The sequence below is a fragment of the Diorhabda carinulata genome, chromosome 4 (genome assembly GCF_026250575.1).
Source record: "Diorhabda carinulata isolate Delta chromosome 4, icDioCari1.1, whole genome shotgun sequence".
Lineage (NCBI taxonomy): Eukaryota > Metazoa > Arthropoda > Insecta > Coleoptera > Chrysomelidae > Diorhabda > Diorhabda carinulata.
The window spans coordinates 30,773,738-30,791,079 of NC_079463.1; the positions used below are offsets into that span (position 1 = coordinate 30,773,738).

Consider the following 17,342-nt stretch of genomic DNA (forward strand, 5'->3'; position numbering starts at 1 on the left):
TTTAACTGGTTTAAATATGAAACTTTCCAAATTTATCATTCCCTACACCCAAATAATTGTTATTGGAGGTTTTAAGTATAAAAACCTTTCGTAATATGATAAATTATTCCAGAATTTCCAGAATTATTGCAAGATTAAGATAATAATTAATTCACAAATATATATATATCTATAGAATCAAAATCCTACAAACATTTTCATCATTATTGTTACGTCCAGTAACTGAAACACATGTTGGCATGACCTTGACCTCATAAATTGGAAGACAGCCATTTCATCACATGGTTAACCTATAATTATCCCAATAAAGCAGATAACATTAAAAGTATTTTATATCATTTATATTTAATCATTTAGTGCAAATCAAATAACTCTAACGTCTTTTGAAAATTATGTTTTCGCCTTATTTGAATATAGTACCACTTATGGTACTTCGGCATTTCGTAGTATCCGACCGAATCGAATGTAACTTCATCGTGCGTGACAGTCTTTGTACTATTTGACCGCAGCCATAAAAGTCTATCTACTACAGTACAAAACATCGTCGGTTTTTTGTTTAAACTGTCGTGATAATTACGAGGGTGGTTCCAGAAGTACCTGGATATAGTCATTAACTGCCGTCATCACTTCTCCATTGCTGAAAAATGTTTGACCACCGACTCTAGAAACAAAAGATAATCATAAGGGCTAAATCTGGCGAATAGGATGCATGAGGTAGCAATTCGAAGATTAATTCATTAATTTTGGCCATTACAATAACGGATTTTTGAGCTGGTGCATTGTTTAGATGAAACAACACTTTCTTCTTAGTCAAATGCGGTTTGATTTCTTCGCTCAAACGTTGCACTAAGTTCTCACAATACTCGCCGTTTATAGTATTTTCTTCTTCAAGATAGTCAAATGAAAGTTATCTCACGCGTATTCCAAAAAACCGAAATCCAAAATCCCCACGACCTTGCCTGTAGATGGAATAGTTTTTGCCATCTCTGGAGCCGGTTCTCCCTGGAAATGAGTCCAATTGAGAAGTAAACAAATTAGAAAAGGAAACAGAAGTTTAGTTTGAGCCCCTTATAATTTTTATTAATCATAAAGAAGATGAAGAAGATAAAGAATATAAGACCAAACCAAACAGTTAAACACCGTTGATTGGATTGGAGTATTACATTCAAATGAAATAAGATGGAACTGAAATCTTCGTCTGACAAATTAGACAGTAAGTGAAAGATAAAAAAATTGCTTCTTATAATAATTAAAGGGCTAAGTTTTCAATTAGATTCAATATTTGTGATTGTTGATGGTCCTAGATCGTGGTTCGCTCGGAAGCTTGAGTTATCTTTTATTCTCCACAATGTTGTAATCAATTAACTACCTAACCACCCCCCTATATTTTTCCCTTTTATAGATAATAAATTTTCTCCAGCATTTTATGTCATTTTTCTTGTTGTCTGTTGTCATTCCCTATTTCAGGAGTGTTGTGCCAACAGTATAATATCCAGTGATCACTTCAATGGTTTTCTAATGTTTCATAAGTCTTCCTTTTATTGACCCTTGACCAAATCGTTTTGGTTCCTATGAACTCGCTTCTGTTTCATCTTGTATCTTGATGTTTAGCTCAGTTTCCTATGTCAATAGCATATTTTAAGGATTCCTTTGGTAGTGGCACTGATCCAAATGCAAATTAAACAATATTTAGAACAAGAGGATATTACCAAACTGATTATAAGTACCCCATAACAGCTAGCGGTCTGGCATCCTTCGTAAATTGAGGATATTGAATCATGTTTTCAGATACGACTTTTGGATGTTCAGTTCTTTGGATTACAACGTTGCCGACTCGATCTTTCTCTTATTCAGTCATTAATAAGTTTAAAACAATTACAGTACACAATTCTATGGTTTTTTTGTTTCAATAAAATGTTGTTTTGGATATTTCATCTATTACAAGTTTTTTTTTATCTGTATCAGTATATTGCTTTTCTGATCATTTAGATACGAGGTCTAGTTATTAAATAACGAGACTGGTTACGAAAAAGAGTGCCCTCTGGGGGCGATATTTAATAGCCAGACGTCGTATGTTTGTTAGTCTTATTGTAATATAAATCACAACCAAAGGGTTTCGTTATTTAGTTCATTGACCAGATTAATTACCTAATTGCATTAACTGATACTAAAGCTCCAACAACTATATTTATTTATAATAATTATTTTACATAGCGGATTCAGCACGATATTTATTCAGGACAAACACTTTCAGCTATTTAATTATAGAACCAAGTGTGAATTTTCGCCTCCTATCTATAAATATATATCTAGATCTTGTATCTGATGATTTTACGCCAATATTTTGGGATTCTGTTTGATATTATATACAGGATGTTAGTTTGAAAATATACTACATACTATAATGATTTATGTTACCATTTAATGAAAAGACCAAAACGAAAGATCGTGTATTTAAGATTTTGGAGATAAGTTTGACATGGCTTTACATATTTTAGAATTTCTAAAGGGTCCAAAACAGAAGGGTTCATTTTTTTAATGAATTAATTTCAAACTCGACTTTCGTTCTGGAGATTTTTCCCTCAAAGATGAGCGACGTTCTGGTCGGCCTACTGAAGTTGATGATGACCAAATTAAAGTCATCATTGAAGAGGACCGTCAGGTTGCGAAGAAATCTCGTATATCTAGTTAGTTAAGAAGCTTGACATTTGGTTTCCTTACGAATTGAAATAAATCCAATTAACACAAAGAATCAACATTTGCGATATGCATTTTAAACGAAATGTAACCGACCCTTTCTTGAAAAGGATCATCACTGGTGATGAAAAATGGATCCTGTACATTAACATAGTTCGAGAAGATCGTGGAGCAAACACGATGAACCAGCACAAACTATATCGAAAGCAGAAATACAACAAAAAAGCTCGCGCTGTCAGTTTGGTAGGTCAACAATTAATGAAACTGGATGAAGCAATCAAAGAAAAGCGGCCAGAATGGTCAAATCGGAAAGGTTTAGTGCTACACCATGATAATCTTTGACAACTCGTGAGAAACTATTGAAGTGATGCCACATCCCCCAAATAGCACCATCCGATTACCATTTATTTCGAAGTTTTCTGAATTCCTTGAATCCCACAAATGACGATGCACTTGTTCCGTTTTTTGCTGATGCTTTATGAACACGGAATCATGAATCTGAAAGAAAGATGGCAAAAGGTCACTGAGCAAAATGGAATGGAATAATTATTCATTATCAAATTTTGTGTGTAGCTCAAAATTTTTTATATCCGATGGTTCTATTTCGAATTTTATTAAATGCAAAACTTTTATTTTCATAAAACTAAGAATAAAAAAATCCGGTTGAATTTTATAGACTTCGGATAAGCATTTGACTCGATACATAGATAAGTAATCTGGAAACTCTCCCAGCAATAGGTATCTAAATATCTTGTCTATGCACGACACAAACCACGTTTCCGTCACTATAGTATTTGTGCAGTAGCAGTTTGAAACGAACGTGTTTTTCAATCTCAAATTTCTCGTTACATTGAAAAAAACCGACTGAGTGCTATAAATTGTTGCCTATGGGGACAATGCTCTATCTCGTGCGTATGTTTTTGATTGGTGTAAGCGCTTTAGAGAGGGCCGAGAAAGAACTGAAGGTGACCAGCGCCCAGGTCGTCCTGTGACTGTTTTAACTCCGGAAATAGTGACCAAAATCAACCAAATTGTGCGTGCAGATCGTCGAATGAGCATCCGGATGATTGCCGAAGCTGCAAACACCGATAAAGAAACACCGGTTAGAAAAATTTTACACGAGGAATTGCACATGACAAGTGCCGAAAATGGTGCCAAAAAATCTGACTCCTGACTCTTGTGTTGGTTAGAAAGCGACTCGATTTGAGTTGATAGAAGCGGTAAGCAAAAAACGGCAGAGCTCCTACCTCACCACCCATAAAATTCTAAACTCAAAAAGCAAAATAGATCAAGAAGCATCGTTTCCATTGACCTTGACACTCATTCAGTTGATTTGATAGAGCTGTTATGAATCTTAGGGTTTTAAAAGGGTTTAAAAAGAATGAAATGACCGTCAATCTGGAAGGGCGGGACTCTCTGTGGCTCTCTGAAAACAAGTTATCAATTTTTTTTTTATTTTCGTGTCTAAAACTGATTCTTTTATCATTATAAAGAGTTGATGTAATGTCCTTCAAGATTCCAATCTTGTAGTTTACTAGTCCAAACGATCTGTTTTGAAATAAATAAGTTTATTTTCTTTTACAAATCGATAGAGCTTTAAATACTTTCATTCTTTTCATCACATGTAATACCCCCAACTGTGGAACACATGCGAGAATATCTGAAAATAACGACTTCGGTAGTGTCTGTATAAACAATTATTTGTGTTTTTATGTGTAAAACCGATGCGGTGAATTTAATATATAAGATGCTCTAACGCACATTATTTGGTCTGTTTTGTTAACATTAATAACTTACAAATTTAAATTGAAATTGTCCTTTTTATGGTTTTCTAGTGGTGAAATTTACTCGACAAAAATTTCCACAATAAATAAGTCATAAAGAACAAACTTAAAGTTCTAGAGGCGATTAGATCTTTTGCGATTACATCGTTTTAAAGGCAGTTTCTAGTTGAAGAAATTTGTATGAATGGGATTATATTGAAAGCTTAAGCCGGTACCACACGATGCGATGCAAAAACGGCTCAAAGGAGTACCCAACATTGAAACGAAGTTGTGTACAACTAAAAACACTTCTTGTCCTTGTGTGTTAATGCCACAGTTTTGTTGAAAATTAGCTTTTGTGAATTCGATTAAACCAAAACTACATTTTTCAAGCTAAAATTGGTCAAAAATTGGCTAATTCCAATTGAATGTGGTTGACAAGTGGCATGGCTTGTCCCAATTTGGTCAAAAATATTTTTTTTTTCAAATTATATAACTTCTACGTGTGTAGATTGCCATTTTTTAAGTTTAAATTGTTTCAAACTTAGCCGTTGTAAATGCAATTTTGTTGAAAATTAGCTTTTGTGAGTTCGATTAAACCAAAACTAAATTTTTCAAGCTAAAATTGGTCAAAAATTGGCTAATTCCAATTGAATGTGGTTGACAAGTGGCATGGCTTGTCCCAATTTGGTCAAAAATATTTTTTTTTCAAATTATATAACTTCTACGTGTGTAAATTGCCATTTTTTAAGTTTAAATTGTTTCAAACTTAGCCGTTGTAAATGCAATTTTGTTGAAAATTAGCTTTTGTGAGTTCGATTAAACCAAAACTAAATTTTTCAAGCTAAAATTGGTCAAAAATTGGCTAATTCCAATTGAATGTGGTTGACAAGTGGCATGGCTTGTCCCAATTTGGTCAAAAATATTTTTTTTTCAAATTATATAACTTCTACGTGTGTAGATTGCCATTTTTTAAGTTTAAATTGTTTCAAACTTAGCCGTTGTAAATGCAATTTTGTTGAAAATTAGCTTTTGTGAGTTCGATTAAACCAAAACTAAATTTTTCAAGCTAAAATTGGTCAAAAATTGGCTAATTCCAATTGAATGTGGTTGACAAGTGGCATGGCTTGTCCCAATTTGGTCAAAAATATTTTTTTTTTCAAATTATATAACTTCTACGTGTGTAGATTGCCATTTTTTAAGTTTAAATTGTTTCAAACTCAGCCGTTGTAATTGCAGTTTGGATGAAAATTAGTTTTTGTGAGTTCAATTAAACAAATATAGTATTTAATATTTGCTCAATTTGGTCAAAAAGTGGCTGTTTTGAATTTAATTTGGTTCATGATTGACATAGCTTCTGTCTACCATTTTTCTATTTGAAATTGAATCTGAACATTTATTTTCGGTTATAATTGGCTTTATTTTGGTCAAAAAGTGACTTTTCTGAGTTCAATTTTACATACATACGATTAAGTTTAAATTGATTGAAAATTGTCTTTTTTTATTTAATTTCGGTGTTATTTGAATTTGCTCATGTCTTATTGCTCCAAAAATAAGTTTATCCGAGTTAAATTTATAAAACTCATATTTTTCAGGTTGGAATTGATCAAAAATTCTTGTACCTTTCATTTTGACGGTATTGAATTTGCTTGGTTTTTGAGTTCTAGATATCAAAAATCAAACTTTTCGAGTTTATGTTTATTAAAAATTGGCTTTTCTACATTAAATTTCGATGATATTGGCTTTGCTTTTGACAGTTTGTTGAAAAATTGGCTTATCTGATAGTTCAGTTACTAAAAATCGGATATTTCAGGATTAAAGTTGTTAAAAATTGTTTTTGTATATACATTTCATTTCGACAATAATTGGCTTTTCTTATGCCAATTTGACCAGAAATCAGCTGTTTTTGAGTTCATTATATCGAAAAACAAAAGTTTCAAGGTTCAGTTTGTTAATGCTTGCTAATGCCATTTAGATGAAAAATGAACTTTTCTGAGCTCAATAATCTAAAAATTATATATTTCAAGTTTAAATTGGTCAAAAATTGGTTTTTCTGAGAAATAGCTTTCTTCACTTTCGTTTATTAGAAATCATATTTTACGGGTTGATATTTGTTAGTAATTGTTTATTCTACATTCAATTTTGATGATAATTGGTTTTGATAATGTCAATTTCGATAAAAAATTGGTTGAAAATTGTCTGTGTTCAATAAATCAAAAATTAGATATTTCAGTTTTGAATTCGTTAAAAATTGGCTTTCGTACAATCAATTTTGACGATAATTGGCTGTGTTAATGCCAATTTTACTAGAAATTAGCGTTTCTTAGTTCAATTTATTGAAAATTACATTTTTTAAATTGAAATTTATCAGAAATTAGCTTTTAAAAGTTTAATTTGGATGATAATAGGTATTACTAATCTTAAAATTTTCAAAAATTTGGTTATTTTTATATTCTCTGAGCTATAATATGTGTTAGCGATATTTACAGTTTAAATCAGTAAAATCAGTTTTTTAAATTGAATTTAGTCATTGAGTTTTTTAATCCAAAATCTATAAGTTATAAATGTTCCGTTTCCACCAGAGGTCGTGTGTGTTGTTTTTTTATATTTCCCATTTAACTCTCCTTACTTTTAATTCTTTTTATTTATTTTAATTACGAGTTCAATCCGTGTGGATGGATGCTTCAAAAAAAATTGCGCACTAATTGTATTTTTTCCTGTCAGTAAACAAATAATAAATGAATAATAATCAAATTTTTAATTATAGCGGTAGATATTGTTTATTTTTATTTATCTTTTGTTTTATCATTAGTAATTGTCAACAGGAAAAGCACGTTTTTCCTATAAGAAATCAATGCACCACGGAACCGTTTAAAATCAAAAATTGATCGGTATCATCGACTTCTCTTTATTGTATGTTTGCTAATATAACAATTTAATTACAATAACTATTAATATCTTATTATTTTAAGCAATTAATAATCAATGAAATAAAATTTACTTTTAACACAAATAGCATACAAAGTTTTTTGTATAACTGTCCTATTTTGATAATAAAATAGATAAGAGTATTTAAATAAAATCATATTTTAATAATAATCACTATCGAATTTGCTGTAAATTGGCGTCCCACAAGGCTCTATTCTAAACGCTCTTCTATATATCATTTATAAACAGCAACTTGTCTGCCTTAGAAACGGTCTCATTGAATACCGCACTAAATACTTCCAAATCTCCCGACTTAATTCTCAAATTGATAGGTGAATGATTTCTCAATGATACTCAAACAACCCAAGCCATCGTTTTGAATCATCCCTGGGCTCTCTATCACGTAATGTCCGCCTAATGGTTTCGAGATAACGTCTCAAGATCAGCAGAGAATCTGTTCATATGGTAGTCCGATTCACACAAAGTATGAAGGAAAATTCGTCTTCACAAAGCACTGAGAGGAAAATTCAGACGAACCCACCTCCCGTCCGATAATCGAATAAAAAGTATACGCTCACTACACCATCCATCCCCAATCATCAGTTTTTTTTTACCTCCCCGACAATTACCTAACCCAAATCCGCACCTTGTCGATTTTACACCCTGTTCACTTCAAAAGACACACACACAATGAGCGAGTACCACACGGGGGATAACCTCTTTCTAAAATTCACTACAATCTAAGCTCCGCCGAGGAAAATCTTTCCTATATCAGGGCCAATCCTCAAAGAAATAATAAGCTTTTGGATTAACAATAAAATCTACCACCAAAAAAACAACCAAACTATTCTTTCTCTCAGATGAAGCTGAATTATCAATAAACAATATTGTTTATAGTTAACGTTTTTTATTAAAAGTTTTGATGGTGTTGGTAGCCTTTTAATAATAAGAATCGTCAAGCCTTTACCTGCAGACATCGCTTCTCCATTGTTGGAAAATCTTTGACCACCGAGCTATTTTTGCAAGTCTGGTAACAGAAAATAATCCGAGGGGGCTAAATCTGACGAATAGCGTGCATGAGGTAGCAATTCAAACTCTTAATTCATTAATTTTGGCCAATGCAATAACAGATGTGTGAGCTGGTGCATTATCTTGATGAAACAACACTCTTTTCTTAACAAAATGCGACCGTTTTTGCTTGATTTATTCAATAAAATGTTGCCATAATACTCGCCGTTGATTGTTTTTCCTTTTTTAATATAGTGAATGAAAATTATCCCACGCGCATCCCAAAAAACCGACGCGATGCCCTTACCTACAGATGAAATGGTTTTTGCCTACTTTGGACCTGGTTCTCCCTTTCCAGACCATTGTTTCGATTGTTCTTTTGTTTCAGGTGTTAAGTGATAGATCCACATTTCAGTCTCACCCAGATTAGAATCTAGTTCAGCTTTGATGACCAATTTTTTCCATGTTTACAAATTTATCGAAGACGTTCACTATTGATGGCTGCCAAACAAATACTTTCTAACAAGCAATTACCTCCATCTTTAGGTTAAACCAGGTACTTCTGGTACCATTCTAGTATGATTTGTAAACAACTTGTGTAAACTTTTCGTCAATAGTCATATTCGTTTGTTTAAAGTGGCAACGTCGCTTCGCTTGGTATTTTAGTATAAAAACATAATAGAACGCCGAGTATGTCCTTCATTTCCTCAATTCAAGCAATAAATTAAGTGATTATTCCTAAATAAAATATCTGGTTTACCCGCAATCCGGATGTTTTGCAAATAAAACGACAACGAACTGTCTATAGATTGCTACTAGTATTACACACTTCCTGCGGAATGAATAAAAAAAAATACGAATCAGGGTCCAAATCAAACAATTACACACATTAAGACAATGTAGAACACGAACCGATTAGGGTAGACGATTTGATATTACACTAAGAAAAATATTATCGTTGAGAAAATAGGAAAGTTCACACATGAATAAGAATTTTTGTTTCTGTATAGGTTATAATAAAAAAACCATTTTGGAAAAACTTCATTCATTCATCAATTTATTTTGAATTTTTCGAAATAAAATTTTGAAAGTATTGGTTGGATATCACAGATTTACGAGAGAGGGAGAGAAGCCCGTAGTCGTGATTTATGGGGACATTTTAAAATGGGTTTCGCTTCGGGTCTTTTCGCGACGCGCTCGCCCTTCGTGTTTGCGTCCCCCTACTATCGCGCGTGTAACTACAAGGTGTCTCAAAAGAAAGTTTACACTTAAAAAACAATTTTAAAAAAAGTAATGTAATAAAAGGTTGTTTATATATTGAAAAACATTGATTGGAAATTTATTTCTTAAAAATGACATTGTCCAATGTAAACCGTTGCGCTTACTGTATTCATTTAATAATTTTTCTTTAATTGTGTACCAGTGAAGTCGATTTGTTAGCGTAAACTTTAGATTTGACATAACTCCGCCAGAAAAAGTCCATAAGTGCTAAATCGGAACTGCGTGGAGGCCAACTTATATCACCTCTCCTAGATATGGATCAATTTGCCAGGAAAAATTTGAGAACTCGTGACGGAGATCTATTGTACGTTTGAGAAGCTGCTCCGTTCTGCTGGAACCATGTTCTTCAGTTATAATCAATCAAATTTTGCATTTTAGACACGAAAAAGTCTTCTAACATCTGCATGTAACGCTCTAAATTCATTGTAATTCTACGTCTCCTTTCATCTTCAAAGAAGTAAGGAACTGTAATTTAGAAGTTTTTGATATTTGTTTTGGCTTGGTTAGGCACTCTAGTAGGGGAAAATGAGCTTCATCCGAAAACGAGACGTTGGTAAACGTTGGAAAACTCTCAATCATCTGGTTTACGAAATCAAGACTCTGACCAGCATCCCGAGGCTTCGATTATAGCACCAATTGAATTTTGTAAAGGTGCAGTCCAAAATCTTTGTGTAAAATGCGAAATAATGATGATCTATGCACGTGTAAAGCAACAGACAAGTTAGCTTCGACACTAACAGACCGAGTTTTTGGTTTATCCAGTTTTGATCCGGTTTCTTCAGACTTATCGATCCATTTTCCAATCACTTTAGCGTCGAAGCATCATTTAAGTGACGAATATTGCATTTTCTACACGTTACAGTCGCCCAAATTATGATAATGGTGGATATTTTGAACAGAAAAATCTGAATCTCAATGAAACATCGCTCTTTTTTGAGATACAGTGTGTAATAAACATAGTAGTACTATAATGAAGTATGGTAATAATTGGTTTCATTCGTTTTTTTGAATATTTTCCTACCAAAGGAGTAAGAGAAAGTACAGAGAGAGAATTTTTCATTTTTAGTATTTTAATTATTATTCATATACCAAGTTTCGCGCCTTGTATGTTATGTTTGTTAATGTTTCTCGTTTTGTACTCTGTGATGTCACACTAGACAATTGACGTATCTGTCAATGGAAAAGAGACTGTTGACATGTATGTTACAAAAAAAATACGAATGTGAAAATAAATCTCTGGCTACTGTTATTAAAAGAAACAGTTACGTTTATTAAACTATCTAAATGTTGAATTTGACTGTATATCGGTTTAAAACTTCATATTTTATATTCTTGGTGAAACATTCAGACATATTACCCTGTATATTTTGATTATTACAATTTAGATTCAATTTTCGAACGAAATGATTACGTAATAAAGAAATTGAATGTTCTAATTATTATTATTGTTGTTTTATAACAATTTTATATAAATCTAAATGGAAGCTGTAATTTTTTTTTTAAATGAATCATATTTTCCGGGTATAACCGGTAGGAAATTTCATCATCTTTCAAGTATTTATTTCGTAATAACATGATACTATAATTTATAAAATGAAAGCAAAAATACCTTGAATTTGTGGTTGATATTCTAGACGGAAATGGTATTTAATACCTTTGGAAAACTTTCTTCTTTATATACAGAGTGTTTCAGAAAAGGTAACCTCGTCTCTAGGATAGATAGAAAACGTTGGGTATTGAATAACACGGTTTTATTACGATTTTGCCGAAACTACTGGTAACATTGTAATGAAATTTAAAAGAAATATGTTTTAGAAGCCGGATTCTCATAGTGGGTGCTAGTTACACAGTTCGTGCCAACTTTTTATTCAAAATTCCAAGCGAACTTTAACATCATATAATTTCACACCAAAAAGAAAAAGTCGATACCGTTTTTGGAAGTTATGATGAAGTTATTAATAAATTAATATTCACAAGGAGACTAAAAGAAAGTGATTGTATTTAGTTTATTGAAAATACAGTTCTAATTATTGAATGAGAATACAAATTCCAGTCTTGATAACTACCCTGACATCGGGCAGCCCCTCAATTACCTCAATTTCTATCAAATAAAAAAAAAATATCCAGAAAAACAAAAAACTACAAAATATATCTCCAAATATGGAAAGAACCGTTTCTTTTCTTCTTTTCCAAACCCCTATTGGTCGTTTTTTTTTTGTTTTTTCAGCCTGGAGCAACGCAAATAATACAAAAACCACAAAAAATTACCCCCTTTCCCTTCTCGACTTCAGATTACCCGTAAATTATCTTTTTTTTTCATTTTTATTATATTCTTCTCCTTTTTCAATAAGTTTCATCATCCACTATTATTTTTAAAGGTTTCTACCCTGGTGTAAGTATTGGGGTGACTTTGTCATGGGATATTTAAATATTTTCGAAACGAATCGATTTAGACCTTCTAAAAATATGTTATGGTTCAATTGAATGTTAATAATTTATGATTGTTTCACTTGGCAAATGTAACAATCGTTAATTTAACGCGAAACAATAAAAAAGGTAATTGGTCGTATTGAGATATCTTAAACATCGATTCACAACTTAGGAATGTACAATGAAATAACGAAAAAAAAAAAACGATAATCCGGTAAGGAATGTTGTTGTAGATGATGATACATTAATTTCAAATCAATATTTATGAGCATTTTAGAAATTTCGTTACCTCAAATTAGTCATAAAATTATGTTCTAATTGATGTGAAAATAACAAATTGTTATCTAAAGTCGAGACAGGAAATTAGGTCAACGAAAACGTTATCTGCAAATTGTTTTGCAAATAATAGAAAAAAGTACACGTAATAGGTATACGCATTTTTCGATTTCATGTCATTGTTTGATGAAAAAATGCTTCTCAGCACATTTTATTTGACTTTGTTAGTCTGTTTGTTTTGTAAACAAATTTTTTTTAAATCAAAAGATTCAATTGTAAATTTATATACTTTCTGAATTTTTTCTATGGAACCGAATGCTCTAGAACTTCTAAATCAAACTTTAAACTTCCACTAATAGATGGCGATATAAAAAACTAAGATGTACTAACTTGTGATGAAACTAACCAGAGTTGAAGTCCATCATCTATCAGTCGATTGCGGATCCCAACTAAGAACGAGATTTTGATCACAGTTAATAGATAGATAGATAAATGAAGCAACCCTTCAGTTGATCGCATTTACCTACCAGGGTAGAAAGGATTATATCATATGACCACGACTCGATTAACAATTAACGTGATCTGGGTTAGTTTCCAAACATTTAAATCATATTCGTTTCCTTGTCTTTATTCTAATCTTAGTATTCTGTATCATCTTCAGATTCATCGATAGTATCTTCGTCTAGAAATGTTCAATTTTAAAGTTATCTGCATTGTTTATTTCTAGTTCAATTGACTTGATATAATACTATTCAAAAATCATTTTTCAGTATGATATGATATATGGGTGATTCCGTTCTAACTGTGATTTTTTGTATTCAAAATTTCAAGATTTTAAAATTTAACTTTTCTAACTTTTTTATGCATATTATTCATCTATTTTACTGTAAAAATAAAACTCTAAGAGGAATTTACTACAACTTCAAAGTATCACGAGCAAGACACAAATGTCGGATTTTGAGTTCCACGGTACTGACTCATTTATCCACGGTACTGACATGGTAACTTAAGATATTAAACAACAAGTGCATCAATTTTCCTCAGTTTGATCATAAACATTAGAATTTATAAGGTAATTAGTTTAAATCATTTGTTACGACAAAAAAAATTAATAATTTATCGGTAAATTCTAGGAATGGACATGACACGGTACTGACATTCAAGTGATGTAGTATAAGTTTTCTTTAAGTGGCAAGTTATATTGTATAAAAATAATGTTTAAATATCTTAAGAATTATTCAATTAACACAAAATTTTTATTAATTGATTATTAATTAATGACTAGTACAAAAAAACAATACAGGACATTGAATATCACAGTTAGAACGGAATCACCCATATATGATGCTTCTTTAATAGTTAAAGTTTGTTGTTAAAACGGATACGCCTTGACGGAATGTCAGTTGGAACTAAAATGCGCGTTATTTTAAAAATTACTCATAAATTCAATCTGTTTAATTATTTTTTCAATTAATTAATTGATAGGTAATAAAGTGACATCTTGTATACGTACTAAAAAATAGATATTCAACATATGGTCAATGTAAACACAAAATTGATTAAATCCTCCTGAAACCGGTACTTACACCAACAGTTCGGTATGAATAAGTGGAACATACTAATTTTTTAGTCAATCGTTTTTAATGGTTCCGAAATATAACCTCAGTTATTTCAATTGGACCAGTGAATAAAGAAAAAAAACCTTCGAACTTTTCGTCTACTGGAGGAGGTACGTACTGCGGCTCATAAGTTCTTAGCCTAACATAGAAAGAAAAATAATTATTCAGGACTATAAGGTGGGTGTTGAGACTCTGTGAAGCACTCAACATTGTCATGAAACTAGCTCTACCTCGGCTGATTCTGCCGCGCCTTTTTCGTTAATTTTTTTGACACAGGCAATCAAAAGAATATCGTCACAGTCCCAAAATATTATAGCCATCACTTTTTTTGTTGCTTTTCGTGACCTTTGCTTTTTTTGACACGGGTTCGCCTTTTTTAATTATTGAAAATGATGGACACAAACAACCTCCAATCTATTTTCGATTTGTATTGGTATTAATCCATCTTTAGTCAAAAATTTGAGACATTTTTCAAAACAACTTGTTCTAGCTGGAATATGACGGTTGTCAGAATGAAATGCATCGACCTTATTGTTTCAGTAAGCTGTTTCACCCTATTGTACAGTCGACTCTTCATTTTTAAGGAATAAAAAAAGCTACAAGGAGCAAAATCGGGACTGTATGGTGATTTTTTTTGTCAAAAATTCTTCCGAAATGCTAGTATAGAAGACAATCACTGTTAGATTAGCAAAATATACGATCCATCATGATAAGTTAGTTTTCCCAGCAATGCTCTAACTTTTCAAGTGAAACTATAAGGTTAGGAAGAAGTTGCTTGGGGCCAGATCTGGTGAAAATGAAAGGTGGGCAATCAATTCGAAATGCAAGTTTTAAAAATTGTTTTTTTTTTGATGGAAAAAGTCACTCTTTTCACATTTTTCCCTTCACCTTATCAATCAATGATGCATAATACTCCCCCGTTATTATTTTACTTTTTTGAAGATAGCGGAGGGATAAATCCCATTATAATTCAAAAAAAAGTGGCCATCGCGTTTTTAGTTGAGAACACCATCTTTTTCTTGTCCGAAGTCTTGCTGTTTTTCGTTTCAGTAGTGTATTGGTGAAACCAAGATTCATCTAAAGTTATGAATGAACGCAGAAAATCCGTCAATAAAGTCCAGGGAATGTTCATTTGAATGCGCTTTTTGTTCACTGTGATCAAACGTGGCAATCAACATGCGGCTAGGTTACGATTGCATAATGATAAGATCCACAATTTATAAACACAACTCAGATTAAAACATCTTTGGGTTGAGTCAGGAAACTTTTGATACAATCCTCGTATTCCGTTTTCGAAAAAATTGATGCTAGATTCGTTTTTCGAGGTTATTTTCCCGGACTACAAGTCTTATATAAATATGTACCTACACGAAAATCGTGGGATGACGTTAAAACATATTTTTGAATTTTGGGCGATTGCCAATCGAGCAATACATACTTTAATCATGATTCGGTGCCGGGCAATAAACTAATTTTTTCGAGGGAAAACAATTTAGAATGAAAATAATGAAACTCAATCCAGACCGATTCTAATATGCATGCAATATTTGATTGAAATTAAAAGTAGACGTTACGAGGGTTGGATGTGGTTTTATTGTTTTCCAAAATATTTTCCATTGAGATCAAAACACTTTTGCATGCAATAGAACCAATCGTCGGAGCCGTTCCGATTGAGGTACCTCCAAAACATGTGATTTGAACGTTGACCTCGCAATTGTAGTTGGGATCTGAAGAAATAAGAAGAAATCATTGCATGCCAAACAACGATTGTCTGACAGAAGACTCTTCAAGTCCAAGTTCATAAATTGAATTGATGCGTGAGAGCTATAAATGTAAGCAAACCGACAAGAGACTATTAACCTTTTTTCCCGTACCTCTACAGATGCAGATCCATCCTTTTCGTACGTAGCAATGATCGTTTTTTTTTTTGTTTCAGACGTTCACGGCATGGTGCAACAGTCATTTGAGAAAAGCCGGTACAGGTATAGATAACATCGAAGAAGATTTCAGAAATGGTTTGAAACTTATGCTGCTGTTGGAAGTAATATCCGGTGAGACATTACCGAAGCCCGACCGTGGCAAGATGAGATTCCACAAAATCGCCAACGTCAACAAGGCATTAGACTTCATCGCCAGCAAAGGAGTCAAATTGGTATCAATCGGTGCAGAAGGTGAGATAACACAGATAAAAATTTGAACTTCTAGGTAATACAATTAAGTAGGACGTCGAAAATATTAGTAATTTTTTAGAAATTGTGGATGGCAATTTGAAGATGACTCTCGGTATGATATGGACGATTATCCTTCGTTTCGCCATTCAGGACATCTCCGTTGAAGAGATGACAGCTAAAGAAGGTCTCCTGTTATGGTGTCAACGTAAGACTGCTCCCTACAAGAACGTAAACGTACAAAACTTCCATTTGTCATTCAAGGACGGTTTGGCATTCTGCGCCCTTATACATCGTCACAGACCCGATCTCATCGATTACAATAAACTGTCCAAAGATAATCCTTTAGAAAACCTCAATACTGCCTTTGATGTTGCCGAGAAGTATCTCGACATTCCAAGGATGTTGGATCCTGATGGTAAGAATCTCGTTTATCCTTATGTAATTATTACATTTAATTTACAGTTATTTTGCTTACCAATTGAACACGATTGTTTGGAAAGACCACAAATATCAAATTGGCGGACACAAACACAAACACAACTAATGCCGAGCATTCCACCTATGAGTGTGATATACTTACACGTGTTTGGAAATAGTTCAATCTTTTTCCAAATATATAAATATTTCAATCAACACCGAAATAGGTCGAATTCACTTGCTCAAAAATTTAATTTTCTATCTGAAGAGACCTAAAAAGACAATTTAACAAAAAAAGAATAATAATATATCTAATGTGGTGGTCTATTTTAGATTTTCATTTTATTTTCGAAAATAAAACAATTCAACAGTTTCTTGTTTAGATTAATTTATCTTTTAAAAAACAGGATAATATCATTTTGTTTTACACACAAAAAAAATATTAATTGGCGCCATCTCTCGAATAACACATTATTGAAAAAATTTTCAACAAAAATAACTTGTAAAGACACATTTTTGTAAATGACAAGTAACAGGCAGATTTCAATGACCAATGATAGTTTCTTTTCATAAAAGACAGATTAAAATGACAAATGACAGTTTCTTTTCATAAAAAACAGATTAAAATGACAAATGACAGTTTCTTTTTATAAAAAACTGATTTCAATGACAAATGATAGTTTCTTTTTGTAAACGACAAGTAACAGACAGGTTTCAATGACCAATGATAGTTTCTTTTCATAAAAGACAGA

The 17,342-nt window shown here is 32.2% G+C and overlaps 1 protein-coding gene across 2 annotated transcripts in view; it reads left to right on the top strand.

Moving 5' to 3' along the window:
* The window catches only part of LOC130893239 (alpha-actinin, sarcomeric), a 43,979-nt gene that overhangs the window by 12,796 nt on the left and 13,841 nt on the right, over positions 1-17,342 (top strand). For both annotated transcript variants that reach the window (XM_057799167.1, XM_057799166.1), the window contains exons 2-3: positions 15,939-16,173; positions 16,253-16,588. In XM_057799167.1, the coding sequence (XP_057655150.1) occupies positions 15,939-16,173; positions 16,253-16,588 (571 nt within the window). The remainder of the gene's footprint in view (positions 1-15,938; positions 16,174-16,252; positions 16,589-17,342) is intronic.